Source organism: Excalfactoria chinensis, chromosome 17 (genome assembly GCF_039878825.1).
Source record: "Excalfactoria chinensis isolate bCotChi1 chromosome 17, bCotChi1.hap2, whole genome shotgun sequence".
Classification (NCBI taxonomy): domain Eukaryota; kingdom Metazoa; phylum Chordata; class Aves; order Galliformes; family Phasianidae; genus Excalfactoria; species Excalfactoria chinensis.
This window is the reverse complement of record NC_092841.1, coordinates 6,689,500-6,714,352: the sequence shown is the minus strand read 5'-3', so window position 1 is coordinate 6,714,352 and position 24,853 is coordinate 6,689,500. Positions and strand designations below refer to the sequence as shown.

General features: G+C 46.7%; 1 protein-coding gene across 1 annotated transcript in view; it reads left to right on the top strand.

Annotated features, from left to right (window-relative positions):
• Positions 1–21,498: 21,498 nt before the first annotated feature.
• Positions 21,499–24,853, top strand: part of CACNG4 (calcium voltage-gated channel auxiliary subunit gamma 4) — a 39,299-nt gene continuing 35,944 nt past the window's right edge. The window contains exon 1 of the mRNA XM_072351610.1: positions 21,499–22,721. Within this exon, the coding sequence (XP_072207711.1) occupies positions 22,499–22,721 (223 nt within the window). The 5' untranslated portion in view covers positions 21,499–22,498. The remainder of the gene's footprint in view (positions 22,722–24,853) is intronic.

Sequence of the window (24,853 nt, the reverse complement as noted above, 5' to 3'; positions counted from 1 at the left end):
TACCTCAGGATAATGTCCTTGAGGCCCATCCATACAGGGAAACTTGGCTTAAATCAGCCAATAGATCCCAAAGAATGTTTCTGAATGCCTTGTGACAGCTGATCAAGTAGGAAGGATGGTCTCAATCTATTTTTATGGGCTGGATGTTGTTTGACTGTGGCTCAAAGGCTGTTTGTTGCCTTTGTGTTTTCCTCCTGATGGATCCCTTATGTTTTCAGCTCTTCTTACAAATGAGAGCTTCAGAACGGCAAAGATGCCAAATTCCATTTCCACTCCAAGGTGTATGGACTGTCCTGCCCAGCTGCCTCCCTGCACAGGGATCTGCTTAGTGCGGTTAATGCTGCCCAGCATCCCGGGGCATCCCCATTCAGCAGTGAAACTTTCCTTTGTAGTGATTAAACACAGAATTATTCATTTTAAAGTATCTGCCTATATTAACAGAAGGCGTGGAAGAACCTGGGGCTTTCCTCAATGCTCCAGAGGGCTTAGCAGAGTCTGGGAGCAAATTAGAATTGTAATTAGTTTAATTCACTGGAGAGATTGTCATCATACAGCACCAGTTGTGAATCTGGGAGCATGGTCATAAGCACAGGACCGTGTACCACAGGCCTTGCTCCTTCAATAACATCACTGGCTTTGGTCTCTCTCCCTCTCCCATTCCAGCTTCTGCCCCAGCCTCGTGCTGTCCTGTGTCTCTCTCAGATGGCAATCAATGAGTGTATCAATGGCAATCAATCAGGTGTAGCCCTTTTGCAAACATAAGCCAATGCTCCAGGGGTTGTGCAGGTGGATTTCAGCCCAGCTGAGCAGGATGAAGAGTGAATGAAAGCACTGTATGTAGGTTGGTGGTTCCTAGTGTGGAGTGCTCTGCTTGTGAGCCCTTGTTCTACCTTATAAATGCTCTTTGTTACGGTTCTGTGTTCGTTTTCCCAAATGGGGGGTTGGGTTATTCAAGGTCCTAGAAGAAATGGAATACTCTTGTTCTTCCCTGCTGCTCACTTGTTAGCAGCTCAGTGCAGAAGTGCATGGGTGGGAGTGCTGTGAGCAGGCAGGGCAGCCACCAGGGCTGCTTTCCTTCAGTAATGAGACTTAGCTGAGAATTTTTTCCTTTTTCTTTCCTTTCTTCATTTCTTTCATACCTGATATAAAACAAAAGCGGTACTTCCCTCCCCTCTCTCAGGGCTTCCTGCTGTACTTCTCTGTATCCCCCCCCATGCTGCGCAGGCTCGGGTTGTTCTGCCACCTCCCCAAGAACCAGAAGAGCTCTGTAACTTTTCATTCTGCAGCCTGTGCTCCCCCACACGCAGTATTGCTGTGACCCAGCAGGTGCCCCCCATGCCCTGCCACGCTCAAAGTGCTTTGCCATCCTCCCCTTTGTGCACCATGGGGTTTCTATCTGTTGCTATTGTGTGGATACCAAATTGCATCCTGTTCCCATGGATACAACCTATAGGAAGGGAAGAGCTGCTGCTTCGTTTTATCTCTGTGTAAGGTTTTATATAGCTGAGATTTTTTTAGGCCACGGGGACCTCAGTGGCAGCGGTTACAGCAGGCGGGCAATGGCTGCAGCTTCCACTCTGTGCATCTGTAACTGCAAAGCAGGATGCAGCAGCTTTGAAGGAAAGGAGAGGTGACTCTGGATGGCAGAGTGCTGCCCATTGCTGGTCCTTCCCTGCAGCTGCAGGTGGGTGACAGCCCCACGGGTCATGCTGTGATTTGGAGATGTTAGAATTATTCCTGTTTGCAGAGTGTCCATAGCAGTATTTCACAATGGTCAGCCTCATTCAGCTGTGCTGCCATCCTCAGTCCTGATGTCTGTGTCTGAGGAATCGCTGGTTCTGTGGGAATGCTTTCCAGCCCTGAGCACTCTGTACCACAGGCTCTGGCATTTTTATTCAACCCTTCATAGAGATCCCTAAACCTCCATCCCCAGTGAGGGAACTATTCATGTTCAAATCGTGATTAATATGCCTTCAAAACACACAGTGCCAGCATTCAAGGTTATTCCCCAGCAAGCCGTTGCTTTTGACATCAGTTCCAGATAAATCTTCTGGCTGCGATGAGCTGCAGCTGCTTTTAATCTTTAATGCTAGAGCAGAATGAATCCATTTCTCTGCGAGAACCGTGCGTGAAGGTGCAGAGGAGGAGCTGAGTGACTCTGCTCCCTTCAGCCTTGCAGCTGCTCTGGCTCAGGGTAGCAGAGCAGCCTTGTTCCAGCCAGGCCTGCTTGCTTTCTGTTCTAATTTTTCCTTTTGGAATGAAGTCAGTATTGCCCTAATTCCATCAAGCACCTGTAAGTCTGCACACAGATGGATCCCAGAGACCCAGCACTCAAACTGTGTGGGTGCCTGTTGGCATCTCCTGGATTCCTACATGCACATCCTGGCCAAAATCAGACATGAGCACAGTGTTTGCTGGTTGGTGGGCTGAAATGGGAGGGACTGGGAGGTGTACAGGGGTGAGGAGACAGAAACACCCATACACTTCTTATTTAGCTGTAGTAATAACATCTTTAATGGGGTGTGCACTCATGGAAATACAGCCCCAAGGTCCTCACATCTGCCTGGCACTGTGACATATGCCATTTCCCCATGCAGCTTTGTGGGGGAGATTTGCGGAGAAAGCAGAAAGATGTTATTTAATTAACAAGAGATAATTATAATAAATGCCAGGATAACACTCAGCTGAGCTGGGAGGTTTTACCTATGTAGGGCAATAGGACATTTCCAGGGCTGGGGATGCTGACAGGAGCAGCCGTGCTTGACATCTCAGTGTGTTGCCATGTCAGCACAGGTTGTCAGTGTTCTCCTGCTGTGTGGCTGTGGTGTGTGAGTGAGTTCTGATTGCTCCCTCTGATGTGGGGACTCTGTTCAGCCTATTCAGGACATGCCACAGTTGCCTCAGTGCAGGAGATATGTGGGTTTGTGCATTGATGGATGTGGCCAAATTGGGGACTGGTGACATTCCCCTTCCCAGGAGACACCCAGAGACCTTAACATGGTGGGGCTTTAAACCTGCCTTGCTTCAGTTCCAGACAAGTCCAAACACCTGAGTGAGAGCTTCTGTTTGCCCTTAAAAAGCAAATGATGTGCTCTGTTTTCACAGAATGACAGGAGAGAGCATCCCCAGTTCCTGCGGTGCTCAATGAGTTTCAGACCAACCTGTGTTTGCCCAGGATGTTATCTGATATTTATTGTTATTATCCATAACCTGGATAAACAGAGGAGGTCTTCCTAGTGGTGTGGAACGTGTACACAGTGCTCCTGCCCCACCACGTTATTTATTTCTGTATTGGTGATATGCTGTCAAAACTGCTCTACTAATCTGACAGTTAAGGGCTCCATCGCAGCAATGCAGCAGCCTGCAGTCACCTCAATGGGAGCAGGATCATTTGTAGAGAAAAGCATCCTGGTGGCTGTGAGTTTCCTATTGATCTGCCTGAGGATGGTTGAAATAAATGCAGGGAAAATATAAACCTACCATTGTTTTATCCTCCCAAAAAGAAGTAGGTCACGGCCCCGACTGAAGACGTGTTTTATTCATGTAAATACATTTTCACAATTAAAAATGCAGCAGGATCTCAGTGCCTCCAGCAGGGATGATGCTGGGGCCACCTCAGGGCAAAGCCTCACTGCCAGCTGGGCACATCACTCAGCCCTTGTGCCATCGATGTGGGACACACGGCGCCCTACAAAGCACGTCTTGGGGTTTCCAGGGTGACTCCTCCCAGGGTCCAAGTGCTGTTCAGGGACCCACAGGCTGGGAAAATAAAAGCTCTATAGAAACAGATCTCCCAGCCTGACCTGTTTGCCTGAAGGCACATGGATGATGCAGACATCTGTGTTTCCCTGGTCAGGCTGAGAGACCTTCAGATGGGGCAGAGGATGAGGCCATCATGTCAACCCTGCTTGTTTCCTTCAGTGAATCCTATGTCTGCTGTGACCTCCTGCTGTGCTGTAGTTCACAATATAGTGATAATTACTCCACACGGGAAATTGCAGTCACTCTTTTTGTCAGATTGTTAACTTTTAAATTATTATTTATAATGCAGAGTGGAAATAATGGAAGAAATTACAGTGATATAAATACAACGTAATCATACAATATATTGAGGTAATGACCCCTCAGCCCAGCAGACTAAAGCATCAGCTGGGAGGGAGGAATGGGTCAGAACCCACCCAGGGGTTGACAGCAGGCATGGGAAGAGCAGTGGTTCTGCAGCATCCCAGCTACAGGCATCAAATATTTGTGGTGCAAATGGAAGCAGAGCTCCCTGCAGCACCTGAACTGTGAGGGACCTTCAAGGGAAACCCTGCAGCCTAAAATATTTAAGAGTAGTGGGATGATTCCCTGGAATCCCAGGCTGAACAGACAAAGCAGATGCTCAGCACGACCCCCTCACTGCCTGCCCAGGTCAGGCTGCTGCTTGACACGGAGCACCCACATTTGCTTTTCCTTTTCTTTGGGTGCCTGGATGCCAAGTGCCAGCTGAGAGGTGCTGCCATGGTCAGGATGGGAAGGGAAAGGCACACAGTGTGCTCTGAATGCTATTGGGGCAGCTCTGGGGCTCCCACTCACCCGGGTGCAGCTCAGTAGTGAAGTTCCAGCTACAGGAAGAACCCCTTTTGTTTTTCCTTTGTGGAAGATGTGGGAAGTTACAAAGTTCATCACTGATTCCACAGACAGGAAAACGGAAAGCCGGAGGGATGACAATGTGTTTTACAAACGCGTATCTTCTTTTTGCTTTCTTTCTTTCCTTTTCTCTTTTCCTTCTCCCTTCTTTTCTTTTTCTTTATCTTTTTCCTCTCTTCTTTTTTCTCCTCTTCCTCCTCCTTCTTCCTCTCCATTAAAAATAATAACAATAATAAATCCTTAAAATATTGCAGAACAAGGCTGGGGAGGCTGTTCCATCCCGACCTGCATCGCTGAGAAGCAGCACGCTTCACTTCGAAGAGGCTGCTATAACCTCATCTCCCCAGACTGAGCCGGGCTCGGTCCGCGCAGCCGCCGGTCGCGGAGCTCCATCTCCTGCGCGTACAGAGCAACTGCAGCGCTCGGAGCCCACCCCGGCCCGGTGCTCTCTCCGACCCGGAGCACTGCGTTGACTACAAGAACGAGAAGGAAACAGAGCGAGGAAGCACCCAGGAGCTCTGGCCCCGCTGGTGGAGGGTAGGTGCAAGATAAAGTAAAAGTGCATTTAAAAATAAGCAAAGGCTGGGGTGGTTGCATAGATATGTATAATACATGATAATGTATAGGTATGTATAATGTTTGAGAGAGGTACTAACATAACCCAGTGAGCACAAGAGACATTGCTGCTGTAGTGATACACAGATTTATGTGCTGAGCAGTGAGATTGAAGTGGCACAGTGGCAATAAGTGTTGCTCTGGGACCAAGCAGTGATCAAGGAGAGGCAAAGCAATACCATCACTGTCCTGGCACTGTGTGCTTTTGTCCTCAGATACCTCGAAGGTTTCAAAGGTGTGGAAAGAGTGATGGGCTGTGTAACATTCCACACGGAGTGTCTCAGGAAGCAAGGCTACAAAAATATAGTTATGAGGCGAAAGTTTTTTGAATTCTTAGCAGCCAGGGAAAATGCTGTGACTGGGAAGTGAATAAGAAAGGTCCTCAGGGCAGAATGAAGTGCCTCTGGAGTGCTGCTTAAGTAGTGCTGTGAAGGGAAGAGCAGCGCCTTTGAGATGAAGAAGCCAAACAAGAGTGTGGGCTTGCAAAAGAGAAGCAGTGATTGTAGAGCCAGGGGTTGGATAAGGAGCATGGAGGAGTGAGCAGAGCGTGGAGTCATGAGCTGGAGGTGGCAGGTGAGGGGAATTAGGAACTTTCTGCCAGCCGAGGGGGCTATCTTGGCCTTTTCTTGGTCTATAGCTCCAAGATGTGAGCTTTTGTACACAGTGGAGCAGTCTTTATCCTGGTGAAAGGAACATGTCAATAAACACCTCTTCATTGTGATTCCTGGCAGCTGAGCTTTAATCTGTACGGCCTCTGCACCTTCCTCAGAGGTACAGCTGCACAGAGCACATAGATTTCTCTTGATAAGAATTGAAAGCTTTGGCGTGGACAGAGTTGATCCTTTAGTAAATATTGCCCTACTGAAAGCTGCTGGCATTGGCCAGGTTGCAGCACCAGGCAGGTGGGGGTGGGCTGCCCCTGCTTGCATGACTGTGCTGAGACCAAGAATCCCTACAAGTTTTTCTGTTATTATTTAGGGAAGAAAACAAGTGAGAATGTTGTTGTTATTGAAAGAGCCTATCTCAGGGAGCTGACGGCCTCTTCAATATCTGCTCGTATTATTAAAGGGAATGAATCACTAAATGCATCCTGAGATGCAATCGCAGGTACTGAGATAAATCAATCCCTCAGAAAGAGAGGCAGCAGCGGAGGGGCTGCTTTGCATTGCGAGCACTGTGAGGTGTGCAGGCTGCAGGAGGGCACCCATTCCCTCAGCACGAAGCACCCAAAGCACAGGAGCACTGTGTTCTCTTTGTAACGGTGCTATAACTAAAAACCCAAGCATCAGCTCTCGGCAGCAAGATGTATTAGCATGACAGATGGCCTGCCGACAAAGAGAAGCTAGCTCGGGCTTTGAGATTTGTGCTGACTGCGCCTTAGAAAGGAACTGTTCCAATTAGCATCTGCACTGAGCAATTGAGCGCCATTTGGAGCACCAACCCAATTTGCTGCCATTGTCAAGCAGTCATTGTTCATGGTTATTTCTCTCAATTACCCGTTCAGTCTCAAGCTTGGGGATGCAAAATAGGCCTCTCGGGCCTGTGTCCATCCCTGGGCCGTGCTGTGCCGGGCTGACTCCAGCCTGATAAAGCAAGTTCATCGTTGTGTTTCTTCAATATAGCCAAAGGCCGTGTGCAGCTGACAGCTTGCATCGCTGTACTCCAAAACCAGCCCGTGCTGTGTCCATAAGGAAATTCTTCTCCCCGTCGGACACACATGGGAGGTGTCTGTGCACCCCTGTATGTCTGTTCCCACCTATCCGTTATCACAGCAGTACAGGTGCTCAGCTCTACGATCCTCCCCGGGGAGATGCGCTCTCCTCGCCGCAGCGCTGCCTGCGGGCACCAAGGGATCTGAAATGCTCTTCCATGAATGCTATATCCTCTCAGTTACAGAAGGTGGCAGACGAGTTTGCTCTGAGTGCCTGGCAGGAACGGCTGTGCTCTCGCACAGAAGTTTCGTTGAGACAGAACCATTCAGGTTGGAAAAGACCCCTAAGGTCACCAAGCCGAACTCCACCCCAGCCCCACCATTGCCCACTGATAGCGGTGGAGGTTTTTGACCAAAGCCCTCCAACATTGAACACGATTGTGTTTGTCCCCATTGTCAGTGTAAGTAACAAGGCTTCCCTCCCACCTTAGAAGAACCGTTATCACTCCTCCAAGCTTAGAAGTGGAAGCTAAAATTCCAACCCCGTATCTTCATGAAAGCGATGGGTTGTGCTGCACGTAGAACAAGCAGGGCAGCAGTAGGGGAGCAGCTTCTGCTCAGCATCCTGCTCATACCCAGCATACAGAGAACACCTTCAGCTGGGGGTTGTTTTCAATAGTGGTTTGTGGGTACTGGCAAATGAGCTCCGTTGCATTAATGTTCTTTTGAAGGCTCAAAAGCGTTACACAACAAAAAGAAGCACCAATTCACACCACTTATTTAATAGACTTTCTAATGTATACCTAAACCTGGATGGCAGAGTTTTCTCCTCAAGCTGTCTAGGCTTGACTTTGAGAGTGGCTTCAAAGCCATTTTTCTTTTCATATGCTTGTCTGGCGTGTCTAACTGAGCATGATTACTTTTCCTAAATGAATAGATAATTTTGCCTTATTTATAAGTAGAACACCAGGATTTTTTCGTTGACACTATGGGGCTGAATCTCAGGATGGCTTCATACGGTGTGTGTTCATTATTTAATGAAACTTGCCTTTTTCTTTCTATCTGAGTTTGTTTCAGAGTAATATATTTTTTGCCATAGTGCGTTCAAACATATCTGAAATATTAATGAGACAGGAAATGTCCCATTTCAGTTGAAGTTTGCCATGATATCCACGTAATCCTTCACACATCTGTCTTTTAGTTAAGATGACAATGAAAACAGTGATTTTTTTTCCCCAATAAAAATATTCTAGCTATGTTTCAGCACCTGACAGCTGTTAACTGAGCACTGTCTGTACTCATTACAGCTAATGGGAGAAGGGTCCTCACTGATGTGCAAGTTCTTATGCTAAAGTGATTTTTCAGGCTATGTGCTTAGGTTTGGTCAAATTTCCAAGGCCCTTGTTAAAAAGGATTGCTGCTAGAATGTATAGAGTGTCCTATGCAAGACAGCTCAGTGCTTCAATGGCTGTAACTCTCCAGTCCAAAGCATGAGGTTTAGCCAATGTGCTTGGGCAGATCCCTGAGCTGCTCCTGGGGAGCTGGGGTTGGCCTGAATGTGTTGGGTGGGATGCCCCAACCCGCATGTTGCCTGCTCCTGCTGGTGGTGTCTGAATGCATTCGATATAATGGGATGAAGTTACCTTTGGAGATTGTGCCTGAGGGGTCAAGATGGAAAAGCTGGAGCATAGAACAAGCCACAGAGCTCGGCATCACCAGCAGGGTTGACTGATCACTGCAGGGGTCAACTCAGAAATGAGGGCCTGCACCTGAAGGGAGGCTGAGCAGAGCTATGCCTCCTGCTTTCATTAGCAAAGGTCTTGCCCCATCTGTGCCACAGCCTTCCAGGAGCCCTGCTACTCTCACAGCTACCTTCCAGGAAACCCAGCCTCCTTGTGACCTGAGAAGAAAGCAGGCTTTGCTGACATGAGGAGCTCAGCAGCTCCAGTGTGTATCTGAGAGTTCTGCATCACCTACAAACCCACTTACTCAGATCGCTGACTTGTGTCAGGACTGTCGGGCTGTCTGGTGCTTGGCTGTGTTTAGACCTTGTGGTGAGAGAGCCATGTCTGGGTGTACTGCTGGGTACGGGGAGAAAAACTACATGCTTCCCCACTAGGGAAACTATCCCTGATACCAAACAGCCACCGCAGAGAGGCAGGAATGCATCCAAATCCTGGAAGCACAGATCACCCCGCTGCAGTCCTGTCTATGGAGCTGGGAGCTGTTCTGGGGAGAGCTGGGCACCTCCCTGAGCTCCCAGCAATGCTGTTGGTGTGCAGCCAAAACCTGAGCCTTGTGGCTGTGTGTTACAGGAGACGCCCTATAGATCTGCAAGGAGAAACCTCCTGTTCCTGCAGTTGTCCTCTCGTTGTCCCTAAAGCACCCCTCAGACAACAGTGAGACACCACCCTTCTTACTTGTACTTGATTTTTCTTTCCCTATTTGTCACTGCTGGCTGAGTTTTATGGCAATCACTGCCATCCTGTTCGTGCTGCAGATGCAGGGCATGGGCACCACTGCAGAATTACTGAAGGGCCAAGCTGGTATATCGCAGGGTAAACGCTTGGTTCCAAAGCTGTCATCTCTTAAACTGCCATTTAGGAGGGCCCAAATAGACCCAAAATACCTCATACACAGACCTATTTAGGGGGCATTTCTATATTTTCTTACACAAAAGCAAGTTTCATGTTTCTGCTGGTGGCTGTGGGTCTTATTTTGGTCTCATTTGCACTGCTGTCAGCTGGAAGTAACCCCTCTGAAGCCAGCATATAGAATGAAGTGCTTTGCCACGTTTACATATTCCGCTCCTTACAGCATCATTTGTCCTAGTTTTCAAGCACTGAATGCCTTCGTTGGAATTTCATTACGGAGCACAAGTTTTGTCAGTCTGTTCTGCTGGTTTTGCCTGAGGATGCTGAACGTAATCCATTTTTTTTCTGAATCCTTTGTACTGGTAAGTATATTTGCCTGCCCCATTGGAGGGGGAAAAAGCAGCATATGATAAAAGTCAGCTGGGTGTCACAGTCCTGGAAAAACAAAATGAAACAGGTTGTTCTTGTAGGAAAAAAAAGGCTTTCTGTACCAGGAAGACTGTCTCCAGTGCCACTTTGGGATGCAAATATGGGCAATCCAAGGATAATTTGGAGGATCTCGGAGTTCTGGCCCAGTGGTATGGTAGTCAGTGATGATAACTGATTTCAGCTCATCTCTGGGATGAACGCCTACTGTACAATACAGCTCTGCTGGGATCACTGCTCCCTGCTTGGCCAGAGCAAAGCTTCTGTCATTGGCCATGAGGTTGGGTGCAGAAGTCCAGACCGCATCCTGTAGCTGCACTAACAGTGCCATTGCAATGTTTTCGGTCCATTGCCTTGATACTTCTGCAGTTTGGGGGCTTTAATGAGATTCTTTCTAAACAAAATTAATTCCATCACTAAATAATGCATTTGGCCTCCAACCTGACTCATGCTAATTACTCACGTGCCGAATGAGCTTTAAATCTTGTTTGGAAACATGATAGATTTTGCCTTATTAAAAGCACCTAATGTGAGCTGTTCTTTTCTTTTAAAGCTGCAATTGGTCTCCAGTGAAACCAAAGAGATAACACAATAATTTTTCACTAAACTAATTATCAGAGCGGAAGATGTTAATGTGTTTGGCCAACTGCATCTCACGTCTCCTTGGTTAACGTGCAGTGCAGCTGTGGCTGTTCAGCATAAGGTTGCATCTCCAAAAGCAGAGTCTATGGAGCAGCTTGCCCCTTGCTCACTGTTCTGAGCTGCATTGCCTCTGCCTGCACTTGCAGGGATTTAATTTACTGGATTCCTAACAGCAGAAGTCAGATACCTTCCAGGATTCTTACTTGAGGAGGTCCCAATTACGCAAACAAAACTTAATCGGCATCAAGTGCATTAGGATGAAATGATGTACCCAAAGTCAGTGACTGCTTCTGAAATAGTCACAGAATCTCTCTTCATACTTTTAAATGCATCTCTATGTATAAATATTTGTGATCTGGAGCATTGGTGCTGCGTGCCGAAGCCAATGGAGGACAAGGAATGATTTCTTGCTTCAATTAACTGCAGTACACAGGACGAGTGGGCTTTGAAAAGCAACAAAACAAATCAAGGGTGTGCAGAAGTGCTGCCTAAAGTGCCAAGAGCCCTGGGTGCTGGGAAAGGCATCCCCTTGGAAGTGGAAAGAGATGAAGACTGAAAGAAGGAACATGAAACTTCACCTCGAGCAACTGCAGCGAATGCTTTCCAAGCTCCGTTCATAGCAGGCAGCCTTAAACACAGAATTGCAGCTCCAGTAAGGACTGGGAATTGCTGTCTGATTGCCATTACTCTCCAAAACAAATAAACAAAACACAATTATCTTTGAATGTTGCTCAGGCTAATGCGTAGAACTGGCACTGGGGAGTAGAGGACAGGGGTCTACAGTCGTTAATTGGTAATGGCCTCGGTGTATTTGTCAGCAGGGATCTGCTTGGAGAGCTGAGCAAGAAGAAAGCAAGCCGCAGAAAAACAAACTCATAGCAAGCCTTGTCACTTGTATTTATTTAACAGCCTGTCACAAGCAGCAAACGTGGATCAAAGGTAGTAAACAGAAGGAAGGAGCAGTTTCAGTCCAAGGCATCCGCTCCGCCTTGCATCAGGGCTCACTCCCGGCTCAGGGTATGTTCTGCCACATCGCGTTATATCAGGCGCAGGGTGAGATGACGGAGCCTAATGCAGAGTGAGTGTTGGGGACGAGGAGTAAAACAACAACTCACTGTTGTCTTATTCATTATCCTCCATGGGTTGGGGGTTACCCAGGAACTGCGATGCTGTTTGAGGGAGGTGGGGATTGCTGGTGAGAGTGCTGAAAACTGCTGATGGGATTTGAGGTTGTCCTCATCTGCCTCCAGAACAAAGGAAGTTTGCGTTTACCTTTTCTGAGCCATTTGGAAAAACCTTTGCAAGAGAACATTTTGCTCTATTTTTTTAAATTATTATTATTATTTTATTTTTAAAAAGCTTTTCTTCTGATTTTCTACATTCCCCTCTTCAGTCTCCAAGGTGGGCTGTCCCTTCCCTTTATTCATCTAGGAACATACAGGGAGCAGCCCAGTGATTTTGGGGCCAGTGCTGGTGGCATCTCACTGCTCCCCAGGCCATGGCATCTCCCATCCACCCAAGCTCTGGTGGCCGCTGGCCCCAAAGAACCTGCAGCTGTAATTGACATGTTTTCTGCCAAGCAATCTAAAAATGAAGCTTAAATGGAGAAAAAAAAAAAAAAATGGGAGAAGATGGTGGGTGAAATGGGATGCAGAGGGAAAAATTCTGGTGGAAAAATGTGTTGTTCAGTTGTCAAAGAACAAGATGAACCTGAAATTCGACTGATAGTTTTCATGTTTGCATCAGAAAATCTATGATGGGAGTGAATGAAATTACTGGGCTTGTTAATCTCATTCTCCAGCTGCAGAATTTGTGCCTCCTGGCTGCGCTCAGGTGCCAGAATTGAGGCCTTCAGGATTAACAGGTATCTGTAAGTTTACCAGCAACTTGCTTTGCAAGCCCACCTTGCCTGGCGCTGTTCCCTAGGGCAGCACAGCTTCCATGCCCTTGGCTGAAGAGACCAAGTGATGCTGAGGAACAAGAAGTGAGCAGGAATGGACTTTTGCCACTGTTTGTTCTTGATGCATGTTTGTTCTTTGAGCTTGGGCTGGATGCTCTCATACCCAGACGTTGGCTAATTGGAGCTGACCACTGGTTTCAAAAATGTGTCTTGTATTTCCATTAAGTTGATGGCTTTGGATGGGAGTTGCAGAAGTAGTGTAATCCACGTGCTGACAGTGCCCCTGGAGGCTCATGCTGGGGATAATCACATCTTTTTTTACGCTGCCGATAATTAACCATTAAAACAATTTACTAATGGATGTAGTGGCTTCTTTAAATGATGAATTAATATGTTCTAGCGCAGCCATGAGATATGGGCTTGATGCAAATATTCCTGAGCGCAATGCCAGCCTGCATTAAAGCCTGTTGAGGTCAGAATCTATTAGCAATAATTTCTTGTGGCCTAAATTCTCTTCGTCTATGGGTTAAGTTTTTCCTATGGAAATTATTCTGAGAACTTCTAAAACAGAGCTGCATCTGCTCTATCATATGGCAGGGTATGGTCTCATTTGCTAAGTGGAGGAGAGGGGTGCTCATAATAAACGTCAGCCAAAGCTATAGCGATATTACCCGAATATATTAGATGTATTGGATCTCTTGATTAAAAGTGGATGAACTGTGCTCATGTAGATGAAACTGTACTTACTGGCACAAAATGAATGAGCCTCATCAGAGTAATACTACTGAGTGGCTCTAACATCTATTAATTGTAGATGGAAAAGAGTTATACCCATTCTTTATTTTTAAGAGAACGTCGGTATTTACTCATATAACTGTCACAAAAATGTTGATTAGATGTTTGAAAACTCCAAGATCTTGTCAGATTAGTTTCTGAACTCTTGACATTTCTGTGACAGCACTGTTCTAATTCCTCCTGTAGTATTTTCTTAGAAGGTTCTAATAACTAAGTCAACTCTATTTGGCAAAATAAAGACAAGCTGTTATTTCTCTCTGAGATGACAGTTCTCATGTTCAGAGGAGAAGGAAAGGTTGCTCACTGCTTTACTTTGTGCAGCAGCAAAATTTACAGGCATGGGACTCACAAAGCAGAGTTACTTGCTGTAGGTAAAGGGTTTTTTCTTTGCATCCCTCCATTGCACTTGGATGGAAAGGTCAGGTGTGTCAGAGATGGTTAAGGCTTTGAAGAAGACAGATGCGTGTATGTAGGGAAAACATAAAGGGAACTGGAATAGCTTGAAGGAATAAGCAGAATTGGAAAGATCTGGGCTTTGTATTTCGTTCTGGTATTGAAGTCGTTGTTAGTTCTCTTCCCCCACTGATGAAAAAACATCCTGGGAGTCAGTGGAGGAGAAGCAGAAAACTGAAATATTAAAGGGTGTTTTCTGGCTATCTCACCTGCTGCAATTGCAACAGTGCAAATTATTCCAAGCTTTTAAACAACTGACTAAAATCCACTTCATCTTTCCCCCTGTGGAGCGGGCTGCCTGTCCTCCTCCAGTCCTGGTTTGGGATGGTGGGAATAAGGGTTGGTGGTGCTACCGAAGTGAGAAAAGCAGTGACTACAGCTGAGAGAGCCCACAGGCTGTGTGGTGTTTGCAGGAGGAGCCTCAGGACTGCCCTGTGCTCTCCATTCCCCTTGGCCACATGGGAAATCCACACATGCTCCACCTCTACCGAGCTGAGAGCCTCAAACATCACCACCAGCAAAGCAGTATGGTCTGTTTAAATAAAAGGAAAATCCCCCATATAATTAGTTTATTGCCAATTAGAACAGCTTCTGGAATTTTCTTTAGTAGGTCTGCAGTTCAGGGTGTCCAGGGTTGTCTCCCATCTGCCAATACTCATTAAATAACCCTTTCTGCATGCACTACCCGCTTTGGTTTCTCTGCTTCTATGATGTTGCATGAGGGACTGATTTTGGAGATTGAAAAGCTTCTGCATCTTCTCATTACCTCTGCAATGTCCCCTCAGAGAGGGGATTTGAATTTCCAATGGCTTGCATGTAATCTTTGGCTTGCCATGTTTGCCATTCCTATTTATTTTCCATTTTAACACTTGTAAGGCTTGAATGCTCCCTCCTGCAGAAGCATTACAGGAATCAGAGTTATGGGTAAAAGGTCAGCATCTGCCAGCTTGTTCCATTGAGTTGCTGTGGTTTTGGTTTTTTTCCTTGCTACTTAGAAACCGTTGTATTAAGCGATCTGGTTGGAATAAAGAGGTAAAAATAAAGAAATAAAAATCCATGTTAAAAAGGCAAAACCACTTGCTACGGTCAGTCACCCAAGTAATGCATAAAGAAATGTAGGGGGGGACTGGAGGTTTTCACTTTGGGTTCCAAGTTCTCTATAAAAATATCTTTAAAGTTCAAGAAATGTGGGCACTTTCTGCAAAAGTAATAATGATATCCCACTGAAAGAGTGATTTTCTTTGCTCTCCTCCCATAATAAACCAACCTGGCAGTTCTAACAAGCCTGACTGCGAAGTCCAGCTGTAGATGTTGATCTCATAATGGGTCTCCACTATGAAAATAAAAAGAGCTTATTTACATTTTGAACCAGAAAATCTATTGTTACTTTCTCATTCTAGTTAGTGCTCTGCAGTAGGATTAGTCCCATGGCACCATTGCTTTGGGGGGCTCAGTGGGAAGCGAATTGCTTGTAGTGGACTGGTTTCTTTCTGAAACACAACCTCATTCTTACAGAGTTTCCTTACAGATATTTAAAACCAGAACTCCAATTAGAGCGACGTGCAGGTGGTCAACCTAAAAGAATACCTGGAGATTTATACTTGAGTTTCTTAGGCGTGTATTTACTCGATACTGCAGAAAATAAGTAGTACATTACTTATTTTGTTAATTGAATTGAATAATTGAGCCTCGTATGAGAGGAAATTTTTCTCTATTAGCAGAGCTAAAAGCGCACTGAAAACCCGTAGGTGTGTTCCAGCCCTTTCTTCTGTAGATCACTCAGAAAACAGTGTCTTTTTAATAGTAGTGGCAGTAACCATCTAATAACCTGAATTAGAAAGGCTCCGGGAATTGGCAAGCGTTCTCTTTTTTACCCATGTTAAATATTTTGTCAAGGCTTTTCACAGCTCTGGCTGCTGCAATTTGTCGTCTTTCTCCACAAGTGGTGTTTCTTTCCGGCTGAAGGAATTTGGGCTCTCCTGGGCAAGCCTCCTATGGCATCAAAATGTGAGTGGAAGGGGTAGGGGCAGCCATTGGGATCTCATGCTGACTACAGATGCTGTCTGAGTCCTAAAGAGTTTGCTGGATGGCCCACCTAAGGAACTGGTGCTTGCTGTGTGCTGTGAACTAGCCTTGAGCAGAAAGGCAGCGCTGAGGTGTGAAGGGACCTCAAATCAATAGGTGCATCATTTGCCATTTGCTCAGCCCCATACTGACACTTCACTGACACACCAGCGTAGCTTTAAAAATTCCTAGTACAAATTACAGTCCCACTGAAATGCGCATGGTGAGGTTTAAAAGGTGTTCTCCTGGCTGTATTAACAGCTTGCTTAAAACATGATGTCAGGTTGCTTTGTTATTATTGCTACTGCTTTTCTTTCTCTCCCCATTGCTGCTATCTCATAACAGTCAGCAAAGGGATTTCTGTCTCACCCTGTGCACACACTCACTGGGGAGGGCTGAGGTTTGTGTTCTGTGGCTCCAGGCATTGAGCCAGGCTTCTCTCCTGGCTTTCGGCTTCGCTATTCCCTACCAGGGCACCACTAAGTAAAACACTATATTTACAACACTGCAAATCAGCAAAGAGAAAGATCTTTAACTCATTGTCCTATTACATATAAAAAGGCAGATGCTTCTAATGAATAGTCTATTAATAAAACTCCAAGTTAATGCAGCTCTTTACAGGCTGCGTTGTGCTCCAGCCAGCTCCAGAGTGGAATAGGGCTGCTTCTTCATTGCAGGCAGCAGAATGATTTAAGGGTGCCTCATCTCTCTGAGGTTGGAGGGAGCTATCAATGATAGAAACTCTATGAAGGCATTGGAATTGCACTTTCCAGGAGCTAAGTGGAGTTCATTTTTGGCCCAGCATGACTTTGGGGTATGTGTGGTTGATAGCGAGCATCTGCATTTGTACTCTCTCACTGAGTCTTCCCTGGATGCCAGCCCTTCAATACTCAGTATTTGTTTTGCAACATAGGTATGACAACAAGTTTTCTCAGCCTTTTCCTATCAGCTAAGTGTTTTCTTGTGCTGTTCAACTGTTTTAAGCCTATTCAAGCAATTGGTAGGCTCATGGGCAGCCTTCAGTTCTGATGCTTCAAATGGGATTCTTGATTTAGATCATCTCAGCCCAGTGGAGTTAGAAATCTTGCAGTGCAGCTTTAATTATTTGGTTCTATATATATTTCCTGGGCAAAGATTATATAGAAAGCAGCTCTTTGGACCTATGTGGTTATGCACAACTGATTGAGATAATTTTTTGGTAACTTGTTCCAGCTCTGGCAGCAAGTTGATCTGAAATGATTCCTCTTTTGTAGAAATAAAAGGGTCAGAGCAAAGGGAAGATCAGATAAACCTTGTCCTCTTGGAAGTTTGTTTGATCGCTAACCTCTCAGAAATAATGGCGAGTTTAATTTCACATTCCAATTTTCTTTCTTATTAGACTGAGAACCTTTCCAAGTGAGCCACCAGGGTTTGCTCCCAAAAGACCACTTCTCTGGTGAACAATCAGCTGAAATTCTAACAAGAAAATCCTTCTACTGGGCAACAGAATTCCTACTTGAGTGCTGTGTTATCAGCTCGGAATTATTCAGACAGATCTCAGGGACTGACTTCAGGCAATTTAACAGACAAATTCAGCGCAGAACGTTGTGATTGATGTAAGTATTTATGATTATCCTAAAAACTTGTTTCACTCAATCTGCCTCCTCACACATTCCCATCAAAGACCTCCGTTTAAGGTTGAAATGCAATTGAAGTGCAGCAAGAAATTTCCCCTCCAGCAGTCAGAGGGAATTCTCCATCTCTGGGCGATGCGTTGTTTTGGAGGTGCAGAACTCCCTGGCAGATTGCCTCATTCTCCATTTCATGTGACTTGAGCATCACGGGGCCACTCCACAATGTGCTCTGCACAGTTATATCATTATTCCTTGGGACTGCCTGATAATGGATGGACTGAGAGAACCTCGCTGGAATTTTTCAGTTGTTTCTTCCTCTCCCGTGCTCCCCATGTATTCCCAAGGAGAAATGATTCTGCACTTGTATTCCAAATAGACACCGGATAAATTCAGTGCCTTTCCTGGATAATCCCTGGGTCAGCGCATTTGTTTCTCCATCAAAAAGATAATGAGATCTTCCACCATGTTTCAAGCTCATCTGATGTGCCAGAAATTGCCAGCAGCATCCCATTAGCATGGATGGCAAAATGAAGGCTCTTGCCCTATTAGCCCCTCATTCTTCCTCCCACTCCCTTTGTAACTCCTCTTAACATCTTGTGAGAAACCCCCACTCTTCGTTTCACCTTCTGTTCCAGATAATCCTCAACACAACATCTAAGGCTGCAGTGCATTTTTCAGCCATTAGGACCTGGACAAGAGGTAGGACTTGGGAGACAAAATCATATCAAAGGTAATGGACGCAGTGAACTTTAGATCTGAGAGGTGTGTGCGATATTAGTTCATTCTGTAGCTGAATGTGAGCGCTATTGATATTTAATCTTAGCAGGAGCGATGAGCATTTGAAGGACAAGCATTCACAAATGGCTCTGACATTTGACATGGTCAAGAAAGTAAAAGGCTGATATTCCTTTTCTCCATTGTCAGAAAGATAATGAGTTTTGTGACTATTGGTATTATGGGAAAAATACAGCCTAGGTGGTGTAAAATGTGTGAGAGCTGCTATACATTTTACATAAATTGCACATATTTTGTTCTTTTGATGGCCCCATTCAAACACAGCATGCCCATCCTTTCTAATTTTCTGGTTTGCTGTGCAAGTCTGTAGCAAAAGAGGCTTTTCATTTTTCAAAATGAAAAAATGTTTTCCTCAAATTATTTATAGAAAGAGCAGCGCTGTCATCGAGTCTGTCTCATCACATCATTCTTGGATATCAATTCCTAAGCTCGGATGACAAACCATGGCAGCTACTTTTCCAATAGCAGCATCTGGCTTCCTGGCAAACTCGAAATGCAGTTATCTGAAAAGCTACAGAGTGGCTTCTGAGCACATTTTATTTATTAGAAAGCAGTTGTGTTGCTTCACTTCCCATGACTAAGCCAAGGAATGTTTAATATATTAAAAGGAATGATAGAATCACAGCCAAGATGTTGCCCCTCGAGTGGCGAGTGAATGACAATATTTTACCTTTAAGGCGACCGTTCCTGAGGTTCTGGAGGATGCTGGCACTACTGATGCTGACTTAAGATGATCTTTCATAGGGCTAAAGAAGAAATTCAGCCTTCTAAAAAATAAAAATAATAATTCAAGTTCATCTTTCTCTAGACTCGGCTCCATGAAATGTGATGGTGACTTCTGTCAGTCTTTCCATGCTGGTGGAAGCAGAGTATGGTCCTCCAAGATGAAAGAGACCACCTTGACATATATAGCTGAGAGTAATACAGGGAATAGGCAGGTCAATGGGTCACATACATACAATGCCTCAGAAGTCAATTCAGCACTTGCTTTGCCTTCTCTATGAGCTCAGTGTCAGTTGGAAGCAGCTCTGGAAGTACTCTCCCAATGTGATTCAGTGGAGATCATGTAAACCTGAAACATCTGAACCAAAGCATACAAAAATGTAGTTCTGTGAGCAACTTTAGTCTTTCTTTCTTAAATATACCTGTGCCATAACTGATACCTCCTACCACGTCCCATGTTCCTGCAAGATTCTTTGCTGGAGATCTTTCCTCCCATAAAGCTCTGCTGAAGCAAATCTTATTTCTTCAGTTCTTCATGCAGCATAATCCAAATGAAATGCTTCAGGATGATTTATTTCCTAATACCAGTATCAGATTAGACAGAAGAGATACAAAGACCTGTAGGAGATGGCAACAACCGATGTCACAGATGTGCTGGATGCTAAAAATCCCCTTGAAGGACAAGTGGAAAGAGAGATCTGTTCCAGGCGCTGGTGGCCATTAGGCTGTATTTACATCAAAAGCTGTGTTTAATTGATTATTTTCATTCTGAGAAAGTGCTCCCTGGAGATTTTCTTGAGTCATTTCCAAAAGTTTCTTTTAGTGAAATTCTCGTAATTCTGGCGTTACTTTGCTAGATGATAAATTTAAAAAAAGAAAAAAAAAGAAAGAAAGAAGAAGAAGAGAGAGCCCAGAGTATTGAAGGCAATGCCTGACATTTAGCAGCAGAAGCAGTCATCCCAAATGGTAACACGGTGCAAATCTTTCTCTCCTTCTGATCGCAGCAGTGTCTCTCAGGCAAGGTTTTGTTAGTGACAGCTCTCACTGAATTCAGTTCAGTCCAAAGTTTCATCTCCAAAATATGTGTTTTTCAGTTCAGAAGTAAAATGATCGGGCACAGGACTTCATTTAAAGCTTTGAACAGCAGCATCAAGGAATCCAAGCATTTCTGCTTCACGTTTTTGTTTCTCCTTTGAAAGAAATACATTTCTGGGCTTGGACACTTGCACTCAAAAATCAGTGTGGGTGAGGGGAGCTAAATTACAGGGAGAAGATCTGGGGCTTTTACTTCTCCTTGTCATGAGCTCCTGCATCTGTTCTGAGCTTAGAACAATTGGGTTTAATTCTCATTGAGGATGGAGGATGCCACTGCAGTGCACAACAGCCTGCCGAGGCTGTTCTACTGCGAAACTCGATTGCATTGCTATAAGGCTGTGCCATAAGCAAAGTCTGCGAATCAAAGGTTTCGTGATGGGCAACCTTTACTACATACAGAGGGTCAAATAGCTTTCACATTTAAGAAAAGAACACATGCTTTTTTGCTACTGAGAAGCATAAGCACTTTTGCCTTCCTTCCGCCACGATTGGAGATTATTCAATGGTGGGATTTAATGAATTCAAAATCCTTAGAAAATCACTAGAGCCAGACATCAATGCAAAATACTCCACCAGCTTTCAGTAGTGGAATATAATATTAGCTCTCCCACAATCTACTTCATGCATTTCAAAAGAATAGAGAACATTTTTAAACTAAAGAAGATAGCTTGGGCAGAAAATGATTGCCTGTCTTGGGTGCTTCTCTGTAACCCTTTAGTAGCCTGAGGTTTCTTGCAGGGCAATGGAAGCAGCAGTTTTCTTTGCAAAGAAATGCTGGGGGGAAGGGGAGAGGAGGAAGATTTTGTTACTGAGTTCTGTTAATTGCTGTTATCTCGCACAACCAGTAGGGCTTTATGAGGTGGAAAGCCCTGCAGCTGTGTACCCCTTTCTGCTGGCTGAGGATGCTCAGAGCCCACCAGACCAGATGCCCCTTCCTGCTCCTGTTGCACTTCTGAGTAGGAGAATGGGGCTATTTCTGCCCCCAGCAGCAGTGTGGCCATGGCTACAGCTCACCCAGCCCTCCTCTGCTCCTTGTTGGGAGAGCCAGCCGTGGGCAATACAAATAAATAATATTAATTAAGGCTCAATAGGTTTAAAAAGCTGTGGAAATGGCTTCTCTCCTGCTGTTTCAGTATCTCATTTTCCCTTCCTGGCCAAAGCCCCAAAGCACACAGGTACAAACATATATTTTAAATGAGAAATTTGTTGAACCTCATTAAATTTAAATGCTTGATTCAGTTTTTCTGAACGAGGCTTCGCTCTGCTTTTTCAGCTTACCTGCCTTCATTCTTCCCTCCCTAATGGAGACATCAATTCAGAGGGTGATTTTGCAAAGGCACTATTGGACCTATAATCACAATGGGAAAGTAAAGCCTAATTTATATGCTTAAACCTAATATAACTTCGGAGCTCTTTTGCTTTTATAGGCTTTGTGTCTGAGTAAGTTTCCAAGGCTCTGTGAAATAAAGACCAGCCTTTAATTTGTGTTTGCTTTTCCTTTCCCAGCTTCTACGGAATGGAAGAGCAGCTGAAAGGCATCACTGCAGCGGAGCCACGCATGCACCTGCACCATCCACGCACCGCTCAGAAGAGAGCTGCATTTCTCGAGGTTTGTAGCTCTCGTCTTCCCACTCCCTAATTCACATACATCACTCTGTGTGCTGCCACGCTTCCTTCACACGCATGCATTAGCTGATCAGAGGGCTTCCATTCATCTGCCTTGTCTCTGGATGGGGTGGGGGCAGGACCGACTTGTCAGGGCTGCAAGGAGGGGTAACGCGGTGACACATTTAGATGTTTCTCCTCACGGTTTACCAAAAGGAAATATTTTCAGCCTCTGATATTTTTTCTTTTGTATTTTTCCCCCCGACCAGCAGACAATCAGCAAGCTATCCACTTGCCTACACCCCCCTTGTGTCACTAAGAGCAGAGCGAGGCTGAGGGAGGAAACCCAGTTGGCTGCGCTGCAGCTCCCGACCGCATGGTACCCCGAGGGCTGCGCGCCCCTCTCCCACTCGCATTCCGGTCCGGTGCTTTCCTGGGAAGGAAGGGGCAGCGGGCAGGGGGAGGGCCGAGGCTGGGGGGCTTGGAGCTGCGCTCCTCGCGCTCTGACGTTCGCTGGGTCCCGGAACCCCCCTCCCTCCGCTGCTCTGACCCCCCGCGGAGCCGCGACTCCAGCCGTGTTGTTGCGCTCCCCCCGCACCATCACCCGCGCGATGCTCCGGCCCTGGGGGGGGGCTGCAGCTTCCCACCCCTCGCAGACACCGGGCGGGCGGCACCGCGGGGCCGGGCGGCTCCTGCCCTCCCCGAGGCGGGGCGGGGCGGTGCGCGGCCGTGCGGCGGAGCTCAGCCCCGTGGCGGCGGGAGGGCGGCTCCCCCCCATCCTCATCCCCATCGCCGCCGCCTCCGCCCCCCGCCCCGTGACTCGGCTCTGCCTCCCGCGGGCGGCGGCGGCTGCCGGGCGGTGTCGTGCGGCCCCGTGCGGGGACTATGAAGCACCATGGTGTGGTGTGACCGTGGCGTCCAGATGCTGCTGACCACGGTGGGAGCTTTCGCCGCTTTCAGCCTCATGGCCATCGCCATCGGTACCGACTACTGGCTGTACTCCAGCGCGCACATCTGCAACGGCACCAACATCACGGCGGACGAAGCGCAGGGGCCGCCGAGGAAAGCGAGGGGCGACCTCACGCATTCGGGGCTCTGGAGGATCTGCTGCCTCGAAGGTACCGGGGGCCGCGCTGTGACCGTGGGGGGAAGCAACTTCTCGGGGGCAGCGGCTGTGCCCGGAGCCCATGGGCAGAGCTCCGTCGGAGCCGCGCCGCTGTCTCGGACACGGCCGAGGAGGAGGATGGCGTTGCCGTGGCAACCGGCATCTCCGAGATTGCCATGGGAACGGGCGGCGGGATGCGGAGCTCGGCCCGGGGGAGCTGTGCCCGTGGGGCGGCCCCCCATTGCATCCCGTACCCATGTGCTGCAGGGATCTGTAAGGCTGCACGCAGTTTGGGGGCTTTGGGAGCTTCCAAGCTCTCCAGGCTTCAAGGCAGGGGACCAGCCAGGCTTTGGCCTCTGGGGTCTGAGGGTTTGGCCACAGCTCTTTGGTAGGACAGTGGGAACCCAAGTTCCTCCTGTACACACTCGGAGGCACCAGGAACCCGCTGGAGGATTTTGCTGCTGTTTTAGTGCTTCAGTGCGGGTTCGGGTTGACTTAGTCCAGCCTAAGGGTCAGGCACAGAGCAAATGGAAGGATTTGTGGATTATGGCTGAGGTGGGCAGAGGGACATATCACTCCCCACAGAGCCCAAACACGTGGCTCCATCCCTGAAAAGGGAGTTGTAGAGAAGATACAGCAGGTAACTGCTGGGACAAAGAAGCACATGGGTGTGTGGAAGAATTGGCATAGCTGATAGCAAAGCCCAGATGGGAGCCAACATCTGCCGAGTGAGTACGCAGAACTCTGACTGTGGGACATCAGAGCTTCCATAGCACTGGGTGTGGGCAGCAGACCACCACCAGCCTCAGTGCAGCTGTGCTGAATGAAGGCAGCACACGCTGCTGGCATTCACAGAGCTGCTTTGGGGTTTGTTGGGGTAGAGGATGCCCGAGTCTGTCTTGCCATAATAATGCACTTGGCATATTGGTCTCGGTGCACCTCATTCAATCAGTGCAACTTAGCACATGTGAACTTTACAGACCTGGGTTCCTGCTTTATTCTAAGTGACAGATGGCTCAGCCCAGCCAGTCCGGCTGTATTCTGAGGTTTTTCCTTAGAAAAAAAAGCTGTGGGACTGCAGGGGCACCTCATTGCCACATCTCTTGTAATCTTCTCCTTGTTCTAACCATCAGAGGCTACAGCATAATGAACATTTTTCACTTAAACTATCACATTTGCTACCTCGGGATAATGTAAAATGGTTGTAGGATGCATAAATATTTAGGGGGGGAAAAAAAGAGAGAGAGAAAGAATTATGGAAATGTGAAGTTTTGCTGGTGACAAAAGCACTTGGCTTTGTAGCTCGAAGAGGAATGTAACTCCTAGCATGGGCTTCTCTGAAACCTGGGAGATGTGGGTTTTCCTCTGAGCACACCTGTGTTTGCTTGGGCGATGCTGAGCACCCACCTCCTGCCCCAAACCTGGTGGTCTTTGCTGAGTTGTTGGAGTGCCCCAGGTTCTGTTTGTCAAGGCAAATAAGCTTGATGGAATTGTGCTTTGCTGGGCTGGGCCTGTCTTCTGCAGGAGAAACCTGAGTTTACCGAAGTCGCTGTTTCTGCGTGGTCCTCCAGGAATCTCATCCATCACAATGAAGTGCAGCTTTGGCTGAAGGCAGTGGGATTTTTGCTTGGATTTCCACTGGGCTTAAGTTAGAACTCTGTAAAATAAGGAACTGTTGAGGTTGTGAGGCAGTGCTGCACACAGGGCGATGCGCTGATCCCCGCACTCACTGCATGCGCCAGGCAGTGCCTTTACCTTCCGAGCACGTTTTGTTCGCAAGAGAATTTGTAGAAAGATCACACTGAGCAGCTGTGGACCTTAAACCCTCATCACTTCAGGCAACAAAAGTGTTTCATGTGACCCCTCCACCCAACAGCAATTGAGCATTTGGGTTGGTTGTTTTATTTTTTTTTCCATTTCCAAAATTCAAGTGCTCTTAATCAAGTTACGAACTTGTCAAATATGTGCTCAGAATGAATAATCTTTAGGAAAAAAGCCATCATCTGCTCACAAATATGAGAAGTGGAGATTGCGTTCTTTCTCACCCTTTCTTCATCATCTCTCTTTGTAAGAAACAATACGTAGATGCACGAAGATATTTATGTTCTAGACTGCGCTGTGGGACTTTGATTTTGAGATGGAAAG